Source organism: Plecotus auritus (assembly GCF_963455305.1).
Source record: "Plecotus auritus genome assembly, chromosome: 5".
NCBI lineage: Eukaryota > Metazoa > Chordata > Mammalia > Chiroptera > Vespertilionidae > Plecotus > Plecotus auritus.
The window spans coordinates 50939896-50956448 of record NC_137776.1 but is presented as its reverse complement, the minus strand read 5'-3'; the positions used below and the strand labels follow the sequence as shown (position 1 = coordinate 50956448).

The 16553-nt window shown below is 40.2% G+C and overlaps 1 protein-coding gene across 2 annotated transcripts in view; it reads right to left on the bottom strand.

Moving 5' to 3' along the window:
- Positions 1–9070: 9070 nt before the first annotated feature.
- The window catches only part of ABCB11 (ATP binding cassette subfamily B member 11), a 101633-nt gene continuing 94150 nt past the window's right edge, over positions 9071–16553 (bottom strand). For both annotated transcript variants that reach the window (XM_080671399.1, XM_080671398.1), the window contains 3 exons: positions 13805–14011; positions 11681–11827; positions 9071–10580 (listed from right to left, as the gene is read on the bottom strand). In XM_080671399.1, coding sequence (XP_080527525.1) covers positions 10380–10580; positions 11681–11827; positions 13805–14011 — 555 coding nt within the window. In that variant the 3' untranslated portion in view covers positions 9071–10379. The remainder of the gene's footprint in view (positions 10581–11680; positions 11828–13804; positions 14012–16553) is intronic.

Sequence of the window (16553 nt, the reverse complement as noted above, 5' to 3'; positions counted from 1 at the left end):
TATTACAATTGTTCCTCTTTTTTCCACCCATAGCTCCCCTCCACCCGGTTCCCACCCCACCCTCTGCCCTTACCTCCCCCCGACCACTGTCCTCATCCATAGGTGTACGATTTTTGTCCAGTCTCTTCCCGCACCCCCCACATCCCTTTCCCCTCGAGAATTGTCAGTCCACTCCCTTTCTATGCCCCTGATTCTATTATATTCACCAGTTTATTCTGTTCATCAGATTTTTTTATTCACTTGATTTTTAGATCCACTTGTTGATAGATATGTATTTGTTGTTCATAATTTTTATCTTTACTTTTTTCTTCTTCTTCCTCTTCTTGAAGAATACCTTTCAGCATTTCATATAATACTGGTTTGGTGGTGATGAACTCCTTTAGCTTTTTCTTATCTGTGAAGCTCTTTATCTGTCCTTCAATTCTGAATGATAGCTTTGCTGGGTAAAGTAATCTTGGTTGTAGGTTCTTGCTATTCATCACTTTGAATATTTATTGCCACTCCCATCTGGCCTGCATGGTTTCTGTTGAGAAATCAGCTGACAATCTTATGGGTGCTCCCTTGTAGGTAACTAACTGTTTTTCTCTTGCTGCTTTTAATATTCTCTCTTTGTCTTTTGCTCTTGGCATTTTGATTATGATGTGTCTTGGTGTGGTCCTCTTTGGATTCCTTTTGTTTGGGGTTCTCTGCACTTCCTGGACTTGTAAGTCTATTTCTTTCACCAGGTGGGGGAAGTTTTCGGTCATTATTTCTTCAAATAGGTTTTCAGTATCTTGCTCTCTCTCTTCTTCTGGCAACCCCATAATTTGGATGTTGGTATGCTTGAAGTTGTCCCAGAGGCTCCTTACACTATCTTCAAATTTTTGGATTCTTTTTTCTTTTTGCTTTTCTGGTTGAGTGTTTTTTGCTTCTTTGTATTTCAAATCTTTGACTTGATTCTTGTGGTCCTCTAGTCTGCTGTTAGGTCTCTGTATAATATCTTTTATTTTAGTCAGTGTATGCTTAATTTCTAGTTGGTCCTTTTTCATATTCTCGAGGGTCTTACTAAATTTATCAGCCTTTTCTAGGAAATTCTTGAAAAACCTTGAACTCTATATCCAGTCGTTTGCTTTCCTCCATTTCTTTCATTTGTGATCTGTTTCTTTGTCTCCACATTTTTGCTGCTTCCCTGAGTTGGTAGAGTAGCTTTGTGTAGTAGGTGTCCTATAGGGCCCAGTGGCTCAGCCTCCCTAGTTACCTGAGGTGGACACTCTTGGTGCACCCCTTTATGGACTGTGTGCACAGCCTTGTTGTAGTTAAGTCTTGATTGTTGTTGGTATCACTGGGAGGAATTGACCTCCAGGCCAATTGGCTGTGAGGATCAGCTGTGTCTACGCTGGGAGAACTTCTGTGCTGGAGACACCCTTATGAGACAAGACTTGCAAAATTGCAAAAGCTTCTGTTCTCAGCTTGGATGGGGCAGAGTCTCAGGGCGGAGCAGACAGCCTTGGCTTCCAGTCAGCCCTGCCCTATGAGGCCCCTGGGTCTCAGTGTCCCTCGGTAATTGCTGCAAGCACCTCTGAGAGAAAGCCGCCCTCGAGTTTCGCCCACTGCCAGACAGTCCAGTGTCTCCCCGAATGAGTCTGGCTTCCCAGAGTCTCGCCCAGAACTGGAGTTCAGCACAGTCTGGAGCTTCCGTCTCCCTCCTGCTGGAGAAAGCCAGCTGCGCACCCAGCAGTCAGTCCTCTCTGCACGTGCACGCCTCCGGACCTCTGCCTTCTGCAGCTCCCCTGAGTCTCAGTGTGCTTTTCTCTTTTCCTGACAGTCCAGATTTCCCCCGAATGAGCGTGGGTTCCCAGAGTCTTGCCCAGAACTGGAGTTCAGCGCAGTCAGGAGCTTCTGTCTCCCTCCCACTTGAGAAAGCGAGCCATGCACTCAGCAGTCAGTCCTCTCGGCACGCATGCGCCTCCGGACCTCTGCCTTTTGCAGCTCCTCTGAGTCTCAATGTGCTTTTCTCTTTCCTTCTAGTTGTAGAATTTTCACTCAGCCAGCTTTCCTGTGATTCTGGATGGTGTCCGTTTTGTCTTTTAGTTGTAGTTTTGAAATTGTTGTGCAAGGCAGCAGTTTAGGTGTTTACCTATGCCGCCATCTTGGTTTCTCTCTATTCCAGCACTTTTTAACTGGACTTTTATATTGATGGAAGTATTCTGTGTTGTCCAAAGTGGTAGTCTATAACTACGTGTAGCTATTGAGCTCTTGAAATGCAGCAAATACAATTGAGGAAATACATTTTAAAATTTTACTTACTTTAACTTTAAACTTAAATTTAAATAGTCATGTGTGTTTAGTAGCTATTAAAATGGATAGCACAAATCAAGTCCCACACTGCTTTTCCCTGAAAAAAGTAAGTCTTTTTAAAAATATTGTCACCTATACCACATTCCTGTGAGACAACATGAATCAGTATTAACTGCTTTATTTTATATGAAAAATTGATTTGTTGGCAGAACATGGACAACAGATGCTTACCCCAGCCCAGGAATCTCTTAATTAGCCCACAGATGCTATTTTTCAGTTGAAAATATAATAGTGGTGATTGGTAAATCCCATTGTGATCTTTATACATTCATAGGAAACATTTAAGTTGTGGGGTAACCGACACTAAACAATTTCTGGGGCTTGAAGGATTAAAGTGACTACAAAAAGTTAACAGTAGGCTCTGCTGTGTTTTTATGGAGGCCCTCTACAGATCTGGGGTTCTCTCTCTGTGCATTTCCCTTCTCTCTTTCTCTGTCCTGTGAGCTCTAGCCGCTTAGGTCTCCTGGGACTCTTAGCTCTGTTGCCTCAAAACAGGGAGTCTGGCTATCCTTCTCTGCTCCATGTCCTGGACACCCTCACAGGGCCACAGAACTGGGTTAAGTTTTACCAACATCTATGACCACATTCTGGGTAGCTGGATGACTCTGCCAAGTTATCTTGCTTGTCTGGGTCTACCAGACCTGCGTGCCGGACTTCTGTGGCTATTCAGAAACTGTTTGTAAAAAGAATTACCAGTGCCCATTTGCACCTAAGGATTTTACCCTCATTGACTGACTGTCCCAGTCACTTTGGAAATTGCAAACAGCTTTCTGGATGAATACTGGGACCTGAGTATTGCCAAGAAACTAAGGTGGTGTTCCTAATCTTTTCCCTATCCCCTGACCTTTGATGTTTTCCAATAGTTATTTCACACTAAAGGTAATATGATACGACTTGCTCATTTTTAAAAAAGACTTTATTTTGTTTTTCTTTAAAAAAAAATGTTAACAGCAAGAAAGGTCTATAAGAATCAACAGTTCCAAAAACTTCTTCCAAAAGATGGCAACTTATGGGAGAATTCTAAGAATTAGAAGTGCTTCATTTCAGCTCTGCAAAGGACAAATGTACTTTTTGTCCAATTTGGGGTGGTTTGATGTGGAGTACTAATACTAATTACTGTCTTTGCTGCTCTTTGATGGAGATCACAGTAATGACTTAGAAGAAATTACATCTCATTTCCTTTGGCAGCACAGAAGTGATTGTTCTCAAGGAGGGAGAAAATTCAAAGATTGAGGTTAGAAAGGTTAGCATCAAGCTGATTAATTCTTTTCTGTTTTGAATTTTAAAATTTCTTAGAATCTTTTTTTTTTTAACATTTGCCATGTGGTTTCTGAATAGAATCTGCTTCAGTTAAAAAAAATTGTGACAGTTCCTCAAAGAGCACTATGTTCTGAAGGAGCTGCCAGGGCAGGGGTAGGGGCAAGTAATGAGGGAAGGGCAGCCACTGTGGTCCTGGTGAGTGGACTTGTGGCTTAGATCAGGCACTGCCAAGAGGAGCATTTGCTCTGGCAACACCTTGCCCACTTCCAGTGCTGGCACAAGCAAAGGCAGAAACCACTTTCCTGGGAGGACCAGCTCGTGCCCTGCAGGAGGAGCAGGCCATATGCGTGTCTGGGAAAGAAACCCAGAACTAATTAAGAGCTTCTTTCCTCCTCTAGCTCTCACCTACCCTTGCACATCAACTGGGCCAGTCACACTCTAATTTCTGTTCAGAGAATTGACTTTTTCCTGGATGCAGCCTGTCATCCTTGTTCACACATTCTGCCATTAATAGAAGGAGTTTTCTAAAGCTGGACAGTGCATGTGCTCATCACTGCCTTTCATAGACAACACCCTTGCCCTCAAGCTTCAGAATTGTGCATGCAAAGCATCTGACCCTCAAGATCTCTTTTTCTGCAGAATCATTCCAAACTCTGTCTTTTAACAATTTTTTGAATGAAAGAAATGGCAGAGGCCCTGCTATCTTTCTATATAAAGATTGCATTTGGCTTAACAAAGGGAAAGTAAATGCCTCTGTCTGAGTTTGTGAGATTTTATTGTGCTTCTTATCCTTTAGTATTGGAATGTTGATGGTGGTGCCAGGTCCCTATGTGGATCCCAAAGGGTGTCATAATACAAGAGGGCAGGTGCTAGCAAGTTCAAGGACAAATAGATGTACAAAAGACTGTGGATTTTGGCAGCAAGCATTATGGACTGGAGTCATCAGACCTAGGTTTTAGTCTGTCTCTGGATCTAACTACCGTGATGCTGGGAGGCCATTTAACATTGGTGGGTTTAGTTGACTAATTTCTCAAATCAGGACCTTCAAGCGGACTTGGAACGGCAGATTCATTCCAGCTCTGATATTCTGCAGCTCTAAAGATCTTCTTTAATGAAATTGGAAGAAGAGCCAGAGCAGCCAGAGCCAGCATGGCTCAGTGGATAGAGCGTCAGCCTGTGGATTCTGGTCAAAGGCACGGACCTTGGTTGCAGGTTCCTCCCCAGCCTGGGCCCTGGTCGGGGAGTGTGCAGGAGGCAACCAATCAATGTGTTTCTCTCACATCGATATTTCTCTGTCTTTCCCTCTCTCTTCCACGCTCTCTAAAAATCAGTGGAAAAATATCCTCGGGTGAGGATTAAAAAAAAAAAAAAAGAAGAGCCAGAGCATATTAAATTTTATTTACATGCAATGAATAAGGCTGTAAATTCTAAACAGTACTTCATTTTATAATTTGCTTTTTAATAAACAACTTTAGACTTATATAATACCTTTCAGTCTGTAAAACATTCTATTCCGATTAGAATCTGAATTTTATAGCTATGTAAAGAGATGCATGGAGACATGAAATAATGTGGCTGATGTTATAGGGCAAGATTATTAACATGAGAATATTCATAGATTTTCTGCTCACCTATTTTACAAAAGAGATTCCATAATGAAATTGCCGGCTCCGTTTCCCCTTTCTTAACAACTTAAAAAGGAAGATGTTCTTGCTGGAAGAGATACTAAGAGGTTATTTATAACAGGCTGAGTGAGAAGAAGTTTGCTCGGTGGGAGGGGAATTGGAGGTGTTTAACTAAACTGCACTGTATGAGGGAAGTGACTAGAAATTTGAAATATCCTGTTAGTAAGTTTATTGTGGACTAATTACAGATCTCTCGAACACATAAAGATAAGTTTTAGTTTTTAAATTTCATGGTTGCTGTTATGTTTTTCTTGAATGCACCACAAGTCTAACATCAAATTATATGATGGCAAGATTTTTGAGGATGATCATGATAAATGACAAGTAGAGATCCAGTTCCAAGTAGCTTCTAAGATCTTTTCAGGCTCAAACAGGACCCCTTCTGTCCATGCTTTTCTTTTCTCCCTAACCTCCCTACCACCCACTGTCAAACACTTATTAAAATCATTTAGGTGTTAGATATGCAAGGGGTGACTTTGATATAGGCCTTTCCCTTGATGAGACCCCCAGCGGTTCCAGGCTTACCTGCTGCAACTGTGGGTGGACACCAGGGCTATCTCTGGCCTGTGGGCTTGGAAGAACTGAACTGAGACCATACCCAGCTACAAGTTAGCTGGTAACATTATTCCCCATCTCTTCTAACCCACCCTATTTCAGATTCATTCTCTTTTTTTTAATTTATTTTTTACTGATTGATTTCAGAAAGGAAGAGAGAGGGAGAGAGAGAGACAGAAACATCAATGATGAGAGAGAATCATCGATCAGCTGCCTCCTGCATGCGTTACACTGGGGATCAACCCCACACTGGGGATTGAGCCCACAACCCAGGTATATGCCCTGACCAGAAATTGAACCGTGACCTCCTGATTCACAGGTTGACTCTCAACCACCGAACCACGGTTAAATCACTTTCTTTTCAACTCTGGCTATACCCTGCCAATGGTGTTTGGATCATTCCTAGACTAACACCAATTTTATCATATGAGAGGATGAGAAAGCATAATCACAAAACACCAAGTCCCTAAGTAAAAACCTCTTCACTTAAAGCAAAATAAAGGAAGGTTCATGAAATATTCTTGGAAAACCACTAGAATGAGCTGTGAGGACTTCCATTCAGTTATATCTCTTTTCACAGCAATGACATTTGAAAAGAAAGACTATGATTAATTCCTTCTTTCAATCAATATTTTTGGAAAACCTCTAGATGTAAAGGTCATATTTTAAGGTCATTTAAACACAAATCAATACTTCAATGTTGCATTCTTTTCTTTATATTTATGTTTCAGTATTTTTATTAATAAAAATCTAACTGTATCTATTAATTATGTTAATTCCAAATTAACAACAACTACAAAAAAAAAATGACTTCAGGGCTTAAGCAGGTGAGAGGTGTCTTTTTCTTGTGTAATAGGATGGCTGGAGTTAGGCAGCCCAGGCTGGAGCAACTTCTCAAGGATGTCCAGGAATCAGACTCAAGTTGTCTACCTGCTCTGCCACTTGTAGTCATGTCCAAATGACCACAGCATGGCTGCTGTGCATTCAGGAAAGAAGAAAGAAGAAGAATTGGCTTTTGTTTTTGACCCAGGCTTTATTCCAGAAGGGACAGCCTCCATAGAGACTTGTGTCTATATTTCATTGACTGAAACAGTATCACATGGCCTCCCCTGCAAGGGAGTCTGGGAAGGTGACTACTTTACTTTCCAGCCTCTGTAATAGAGGCAAGCAAAGGAAATGGAGTAAGATGTGTGTCAAGTGAGCTAACCTGTGATGCCTGACATAGTGATTTCTCATACATATAACAATGAATACAACTTACAGCTACATTCCTCCTCTGCAGTCTACTAGATGGTTTCACAATAACATACAAAGATTATACAGGAAAAATGCTTTCTAAATTATAAAATGCTTTGTGAATGTTATCTCTGAGGTATATTTAAAGGATTAATTGGATTCTCAATTTCCAGAGAATTGGCTTTGATTCCAAACTTGGCATACAGAAATATATATTCTCAACCAATATGATAGCATTATTTTCTCTCTTTTCAGTAATCATCTCTAATAATAAAAGCATAATATGCTAATTAGACCAGACAGCCGAATGACCTTCCAGATGTCATTCCAGTTGTCCTTCTGGACAAAGCTGCAGTGGCGGGGGCTGAAGCAGAGGCAGTTAGGGGCGATCAGGCAGGCAGGCAGGTGAGTGGTTAGGGGCAATCAGGCAGGCAGGCAGAGGTGGTTAGGGCCGATCAGGCAGGCAGGCAAGTGGCTAGGAGCCAGCAGTCCTGGATTGAGAGAGGGATGTCCGACTACCGGCAGTCAGACATCCCCCGAGGAGTCCCGGATTGCGAGAGGGTGCAGGCCGGGCTGAGGGACACCCCTCCCCCCCCATGCACAAATTTTGTGCACTGGGCCTCTAGTTGTTAATAATCTTAGACACTGTTCTGGGTCACCTTGGGTGAACATTTCCCTTTTTATCTCCAGCCATTCTGTTGTCCTCACATTTATCTCTTTGTATCTGAGAGTAGAAGCTGTACCTGAATTACAAACAGTAGGGAATTGCCAATTCACCATCTGGCTATGTATTCTTCTTCCTTAATCTACTGCACATTTTGTCCAAGTGCTGATTTATTGCATTGAGTAATTGCATCCAGACAGCTATATGCCAATCATGTGTATCCTGATTACTCATTATGAGCCTTAGGATACCATACAACTCACTAATGAGCACATTATAATGCTGGCCAGTGCCAATTAGATGATAATCATGTGCACTGCTTTATTTACAGTCCATCCATTTAAATTAATTGGGCATTTAATTGAACACAGTGTGAAAGAAATTGGAATTGCATTTCTCAGTTTAACTTACTTTCATCTGTCATCTCTTACATAGCAGGTGAGATTATTCACTTGATCTGGAAATTTAAAGCAAATACAAATGGACATAATGCTTATTTTATAATGGCACACATATGTAAATTTATCTCAAAATGTGTTAGAAAACAGCAATAAAATTTGTAAATTTTTAATCTCCACTAACAGCCTTAAGTGACCTGATTACAGAGAGAATCTACATGTATAAGAGAATCCAGCTCTCAGCTGAAAATATGAGGTGGAATCTTAAACCAAACTTATGATAATGTCCTGATATTTTCTTAGGATAGGAAATTTACATTTAATTCATGAATAAATATGTGGCAAACCATATTTAATTATGATCCTATGTATTTTTCTCTTTCAGGACATAGTATCAAAACATTTCAGGATCTACATTTTTCAGCGAGTGTTTAATTTTCAAACATTGCATGCATGCATGTATCACTAAATCCAAAGTGTCTATTCATTGAAATAATTTCCTAAAAGCACATGTAGAATAGACATAGAGTAAGTACATGAAAAATAGTTTCTAGACAAAAAAATCTAGAGGCCAACTCTTCTACTTTTTTTTCATAGTTACATTTCTGGTTTATGGATATCTGCCTCCATATAGTTTTGAGAAGCATTAAATGACTGAGGGTCTCTTCCCAAAATAAGTAGGAAGATGTGCTACTCCAGCTATTCAAAAGGATTCTTCATAGGAAAAAAATCATAAACAATTCTAATAAGCTAATTGGAACTAAACATATTTTGAAAAGAAGACCTTGGTGGAATTAATAATATGCCAATTTTCAAAGTTATATTGTGCTACACTAAGCAACCTTAGTTCTTTCCCTTTTTGCAAATCAATTCAAACAGGTGATGCAAATAAAATGAATGATGTAAAAATTTTAAAAATATATTTTTCATTTTTTAAAATATTTTTATTGATTTCAGAGAGGAAGAGAAAGATAGAAACATCAATGAGAGAGAATCATTGATTGGCTGCCTCTTGCACGCTCCCAACTGGGGATTGAGCCTGCAACCCGGACATGTACCCTTGACCAGAATGGAACCTGGGACCCTTCAATCCACAGGCCAACTCTCTATCCACTGAGCCAAACCAGCTAAGGCTGGGCTCATGTTTTTATAGGACTTGAAAGAAATAACTGAGGCTCAGACCAGGAAATACATGAACCGGTATTCTCTAACCCTGTCTGTCTGATAGAGGAGTTTCTAGTCTAGTCACATGTTGCTACTGGGAATTTGACATGTGGCTAGCCAGTGGTCGGCAAACCGCGGCTCGTGAGCCACATGCGGCTCGCGAGCTGCGGTTTGCCGCTCTGTTGACTAATGAGTTTGCCGACCACTGGACTAGACTAAATGTTACCATGTAGTTGGAAGCTGTAAGGATTAGGCAATTGTGGCATATTGTGTGCAAAGAGGTAAAGGGTAGTATATGACAGTGGTCGGCAAACTCAGTCAACAGAGCAGCAAACCGTGGCTCACGAGCCGCAGTTTGCTGACCACTGGGCTAGTCCAAACTGAAATATGCAGTAAGTGTAAATACACATTAGTGTTTGGAAATTTAATATGATAAAATAACAAAATATTAATAATTTTTATATTTATTACATGTTGTGATAATATATTGGATATATCAGCTTAAATAAAATACATTATTAACATTAATTTTACCTTTTTGTTTTCCTTTCTTTAATGTAACTAGAAAAATTTTAAATTACATATGTGGCTTGCATTAGTGACTCATTATATTTCCATTAAAAGACACTGTTCTATCTTAATGGGAAGAATGAACATTTCCCACTTTTATTGTCTTGGGGCTAACAAATTATGGGCTCAAAATAAAAAAAAATAAAAACACACACAAAAAACCCTCTTCTGCCCTTGAGGAATTCAAAGTCCCATTTACTCCAAGACTTCTCGTTGATTCCCATGGAGCAAGGGGGACTGGCTCCTGCATGGAATAAGCACCGGGTGATGCCTGAAGAGCTGCTAGACATTGGCTTTTCACTCACATTGGACCTACCTTATTTCATTTTTCTATATATAGGCATTTAAAGCTAAATTATTATCAAAGGTCATTAGAAGTTATCTTGGATCCCAATGTATGACAATGTGTGTGAAAGTAAAATAATTATCATTATCCTCTTAAAGGAAAAAAATAACCCATGGCACTTCGGTAATTGGTGCATCAACTGTGCATGAAATTCTAGAGTCAGGTCAACTGATAGGGGCTCCTGTAGTGACTAGTTTGTAGTAGGCTCCTTTCTGGGCCATCAGGTCTTTATGGGTCCCCTTCTCGATCACTGTCCCCTGTGACATGACAGCAATGATATTCGAGTTCTGGATGGTGGACAAACGGTGGGCAATGACAATGCAGGTCCGACCTTCTCTGGCTTTGTCCAGGGCAACCTGTACCGTCTGCAAAGAAAAGGTAGAAAGATGATGCAAAGATACATGCTTGTTCCCTGGGCCACCGTTGCAAGAGTTCTGACTAATTCCACCTGAGTAACATTGCTATAGTCAGGGGTTAAACCCAAAGGTTTGACATAAAAGAAATAAATATTTGCTGAATATAATGCACCAGTGGTTTGAATTGCAGTCCATAGGCTGAGAAATGTCAGTGAAGCTAGAATGAACCAAACTATGAGGTCATTATGTAATTTCAAAATACCTGATAGTCTAGTTTGTTAAAATGAAACCAAGGAAGCAAGGTAAGGTAGAAGTCATTGATCATTCCTGATTTTGTTCTTCATCGAGGATATTTTAGCTGTCTCCAGAATGGAATCCTGGTTTTTAAGGAGTTAATAAATAGTAAATTTCATAATTGTGTTTTGCTCAATTGCATCTCCTTTCATTCAAACTGCACAACAGATACCGCCTCTTACTTGGTGTTGTATGCTGCCTACTTGCTCTGCACAGAACTTTAGAACTATAAAAATGGCAATGCCCAACAAATGACCTGGATTATTTTACTTTACTTAATAAAGCTAATTATTGGCCTTTGAATTAAAAATGTCACCAAGCTTAGAGGATCTTAAAAACAATTTTTATTTTAAAGTTAAAATATTTTTTTAATTTGAAGCAAACCTATTTTAAATTACTCTAGTTCAGCGATTTTCAACCATTGAGCTGTATGAATTTTTTAAACATGCAATACCTGACTATGTAATCGGGGGCACTGACCTCTTTTCCCTTAGATTGTCAAATAAAAAAAATGACAACAACCAACACAACAATAGCCATCCAGTGAGAATGAATCAAAATTACATCTATTTTTCATCAGATCGACAAATATATATATTTTGGTGTGTCACAGAATTTTAGTAGTTAATGTGTGCCAAGAGATGAAAAAAGTTGAAAATAACTGCTCTAGATTATTGTCCTTGGCTCCACAGAGTACTGGCAATTTCTACTGTAAATGAATCAGAAAATTGAAAGTAGTGCTATTTTAGAAGGACAAATATTATAGGAAAAGACTCATTTATAATGATCTAAGACTTCAGAAAATCGATACATACCTTTTCACTTTCTGTGTCTAAGGCAGAAGTAGCTTCATCTAGTAGCAAGATTTTAGGATCTCTCACAATGGCCCGAGCAATAGCAATGCGTTGTTTCTCTCCCCGAGAGAGTTGAGACCCCTGGGACCCAACATTAGTTTCATATTTCTGGAAAAAGTATGATAAGTTTGAAAACCAGTAGCAGCCATTGCTCCTATGCTTTATGGAGCCCCCATCAATGATCCCTCTGGGAATTGAAAGAATTTGTTGTTTTTTGAAATTGGAAATAGTGAATGGGTCCTTCTACATTGGATGTCAAATCCATTTAGAAATCTGTGACAAACATGGAGTTTGTGATCTTTTCCGCTGGGAAACAAGGGGCCCTTTTACACCCTTCTCTGCATTTCCTTTAGTTTTGTATTTGGATCTCTTTCTCCGTGAGTGTGATTCCTCACTGCTTCAAGATTCCCTGATTTCCAAACTCCTCTGTGGAAGATCTAAGACAGAATAATCCTAGGAAAAGAGGGCCTTGTGAGAGATCTCCTAGCCAAGCCCCCTGTGGAGGAGGCATCATTCTAGAACACAAGCCTAGAAGTGAATCTCCATTTTGCTGCTACAAGCTCTGTGATTATGAGAACATTATTTAAATTTATTTGAGGAACAAACCAGTCTGAAAGATGCAGATGTTAATAACTAGTTCACATATTTGTTGTGAGTTTTAGATGAAATTATGAAGGAAAATTCTTAGCTAGATTCCTGGCATGATACATAAAAATAGTTAACATTGATGGACTATTTACTAGGCAATTGGTGTTGTGCCAAATAACTATTCTAGTTAGATTATCATTTAATAATCACAAAAATCATTTTCTCCCTATTTTACAGATTACAACACTTAGGCACACATAGCTAAGAAAATTGTGTAAAAAATAGACAAATAAATAGCACTGACAGTGGATTCTAAATCCAGGTGTGTCTGGCTTTTAAACTTTTGCCCTTGACCATTACTCTGCCTGCCTTCCACAATAGGTCTGCCTCTGCCTCCCTTGCCTCCTGACAAATGCTCAACCAAGCCAAGTGAGACTCATAATAACCTACTTTGTCCTACTTTCATCACTGAGAAAAAGTGCTCAGTGAAAGGTATTATAGGCAAGTCTATCTGAGAAAGAGGCAATAAATTAACTCTAAGCCAGTGTCTTCCACAAAATGAGTAGGTGCTCAACAAATATTTGTGGAATAAATGAATCTGTCAATGGACACAAGTTTTGCCTTTAAGTCATGTTACAGCAAATAGTCATTTCCACATTAGGCTACAAGACAGAATGAGGTCAGAGCCCAAGACTTAGAAGCCTTTGTGAAAAAAAGAGAACGAAAAGCCTACCACAAAATTTATAAATGTAATCACTTACAAAAGAAAAGCAATTTCCAAGTGGTATTTAAAAGAAAGAAGTGGAAAAAATTAAATGTAATATTTGGCTCCTAAAATCCAGTTTCCACGTCTTAATTTTCTTTGTGATCAATCACCAAGAGAGACTTGGTAGATGAAAAACTTCAGAGTCGATATTGTGCGAAGTTCACACTTGGCCCGGAAGAGTGTTATACTCTAAGGCAGATGCACCTTACCCCACCAGCTGCACTGGTTCCTGGGAAACCATTCCAGCTGCAGTCTATGCTGCCAAGTAATGAAATTATGAAGACAATAATAACAGCAGCAGCTTTCTTTGTGTGGCTATTATATATATTCTTTCATTTTTGTGTTATTTTTTACACTTTGCAGATGACTGAGTCTCAGACAAGATAAGTAATTGTCCCAAAGTTACACAGCTAGTAAGTGACAGAGCTTGGATTCAAACTGGTCTGCTTTAAATCTCAGGACTTTTTTCACTCTGCTAGGCTGATGTTCAATGTGCTACTGCTTTATGTACTATAGCATCCTTTGTACCTGATAATATAATATTTTCCAAAAGTAAAAAGTAGTTGATAGACATTTATTTTGTTTAAAAGACTGAGGTGAACCCCAGGCACTGAGAAATAAATGGTGTTGCCTTTGACTTTCTCCTTGAGCCCAAATCATAATATTCTTTTGTTATTCTCTCACTCCCCATCACTATCTCCCCTAGGGAATCACTCTGACGCAGTACTCACCTCTGGGAGTGACATGACGAAGTCATGCAGCTGAGCCTGCTTTGAAGCTTCTATGACTTTTTCCATGGGAATGTCTTTGGTGTTGTCCCCATACTTGATATTGTCTATTATGCTACAGGCAAACAACACCGGTTCTTGGGAGACAATTCCAATGTTGGAACGGAGAAACTGGACATTTACCTTTTTGCTGTCATGCCCATCAATCATCTGCCAATAGAGGTAACAACCAGGGCATTAAGTTTTAGAATTCCAGCAGCAAGAAAAGTTTATGTTGTATAATTAATATTATGTAGGACATTTGCTTTGCTTAAGAAACAACAATCCCAGGACTCTTAGAAATAAATTATGTTGCCTTTGACCCTTGGAGGTAGTGTCTTACAGAATGGTGTCAAAGTTATAATCAGACTATGGTTTTGTTTGTTTGCTTCCCCAAACCTTAGCTCTACAGGTGGTACAAATGAGAAAGTACTTAGGACAGTATTTAGTTGTGTGTTTTTTTATGTTCTTATTGATTTTTAGAGAGAGAGGAAGGGAGAGGGATAGAGAGATAGAAACATTAATAAGAGAGAAACATCGTAGATTGGCTGCCTCCTGCACACCTCCCACTGGGATGGAGCCCACAACCCAGGCATATGCCCTGACTAGGAACTGAACCAGTGATCTCTTGGTTCATGGGTTGATGCTCAACCACTGAGCAACACAGGCTAGTTTGTTTTTGTTTTTGTTTTAAATAAATCTTCATTGTTCAGATTATTACAATTGTTCCTCTTTTTTTCCCCCATAGCTCCCTTCCACCCGGTTCCCACCCCACCCTCTGCCCTTACCTCCCCCTCCCCCCCGACTGTCCTCATCCATAGGTGTACAATTTTTGTCCAGTCTCTTCCCACCTCCCACCCCCTTTTCCCCCGAGAATTGTCAGTCCACTCCCTTTCTATGCCCCTGATTCTATTATATTCACCAGTTTATTCTGTTCATCAGATTTTTTATTCACTTGATTTTTAGATTCACTTGTTGATAGATATGTATTTGTTGTTCATAATCTTTATCTTTTTCTTCTTCTTCCTCTTCTTAATACCTTTCAGCATTTCATATAATACCTGTTTCGCGGTGATGAACTCCTTTAGCTTTTTCTTATCTGTGAAGCTCTTTATCTGACCTTCAATTCTGAATGATAGCTTTGCTGGGTAGAGTAATCTTGGTTGTAGGTTCTTGCTATTCATCACTTTGAATATTTCTTGCCACTCCCTTCTGGCCTGCATGGTTTCTGTTGAGAAATCAGCTGACAATCTTATGGGTGCTCCCTTGTAGGTAACTAACTGTTTTTCTCTTGCTGCTTTTAATATTCTCTCTTTGTCTTTTGCTCTTGGCATTTTGATTATGATGTGTCTTGGTGTGGTCCTCTTTGGATTCCTTTTGTTTGGGGTTCTCTGTACTTCCTGGACTTGTAAGTCTATTTCTTTCACCAGGTGGGGAAAGTTTTCTGTCATTATTTCTTCAAATAGGTTTTCAGTATCTTGCTCTCTCTCTTCTTCTGGAACCCCCATAATTTGGATGTTGGTACGCTTGAAGTTGTCTCAGAGGCTCTTTACACTATCTTCATATTTTTGGATTATTTTTTCTTTTTGCTTTTCCAGTTGGGTATTTTTTGCTTCTTCATATTTCAAATCTTTGACTTGATTCTTGTGATCCTCTAGTCTTCTGTTGGATCTCTGTATATTATTCTTTATTTCAGTCAGTGTATGCTTAATTTCTAGTTGGTCCTTTTTCATATTCTCGAGGGTCTCGCTAAATGTATCGGCCTTTTCTAAAAAATTCTTGAAAAACCTTATAACCGTGGTTTTGAACTTTATATCCAGTAGTTTGCTTTCCTCCATTTCTGTCCTTTGTGACCTGTTTCTTTGTCTCTGCATTTTGGTTGCTTCCCTGAGTTGATAGAGTGGCTTTGTGTGCTAGGTGTCCTATAGGGCCCAGTGGTTCAGCCTCCCCATTTACCTGAGGTGGACACTCTTGGTGCACCCCTTTGTGGGCTATGTGCACAGCCTTGTTGTAGTTAAGTCTTGATTGTTGTTGGTATCACTGGGAGGAATTGGCCTCCAGGCCAATTGGCTGTGATAATCAGCTGTGTCTATGATGGGAGAACTTCTGTGCTGGAGACACCCTTATGGGGCAACACTTGCTTCAGTGGGGCTTTGGTGCTCACTGAGTCTGCCCCCTTAGTGTGTCCCTTATGGATCTGAGGAGTTGTAATCTGGATGGTCCCACTCTGACCACTGGGTACACTGGCTCTTGGATTTCTAAGGAGGTGCTAATTTAGCCTCTGCCTGAGGCCACCCAGCAGGAGCTATGGAGAGATCTGCAAATTCCTCTTCTTTGTTTGGGTTTTGGAAGTGCCCAGATGAGGCCCAGCTGTGAAGCAGTACAACCTGCTATGGGGCCTTGGCCCTTCTTTTGGATGTTTTGGGTCTCCCTGACCCAGCTGCAGTTCCTTAGGTAATTTTATATTGCAAAGGGAAAGGCCATTCATATGCAAAAGCCTCTGAGCACAGCTTGAGTGGGGCGGGGTCTCAGGGAATTAACAGGGTGGAGCAAACAGCTATGGCTGATCCTTAGCCCTGCCCTAAGAGGCCCCTGGGTCTCAGTGTCCCTTGGTAACCGCTGCAAGGACCTCTGAGAGAAAGCCGCCCTCATGTTCCGGCCCGATGCCAGACAGGCCAGTTTCCCCCATATGAGTCTGGGTCCCAGAGTCTCG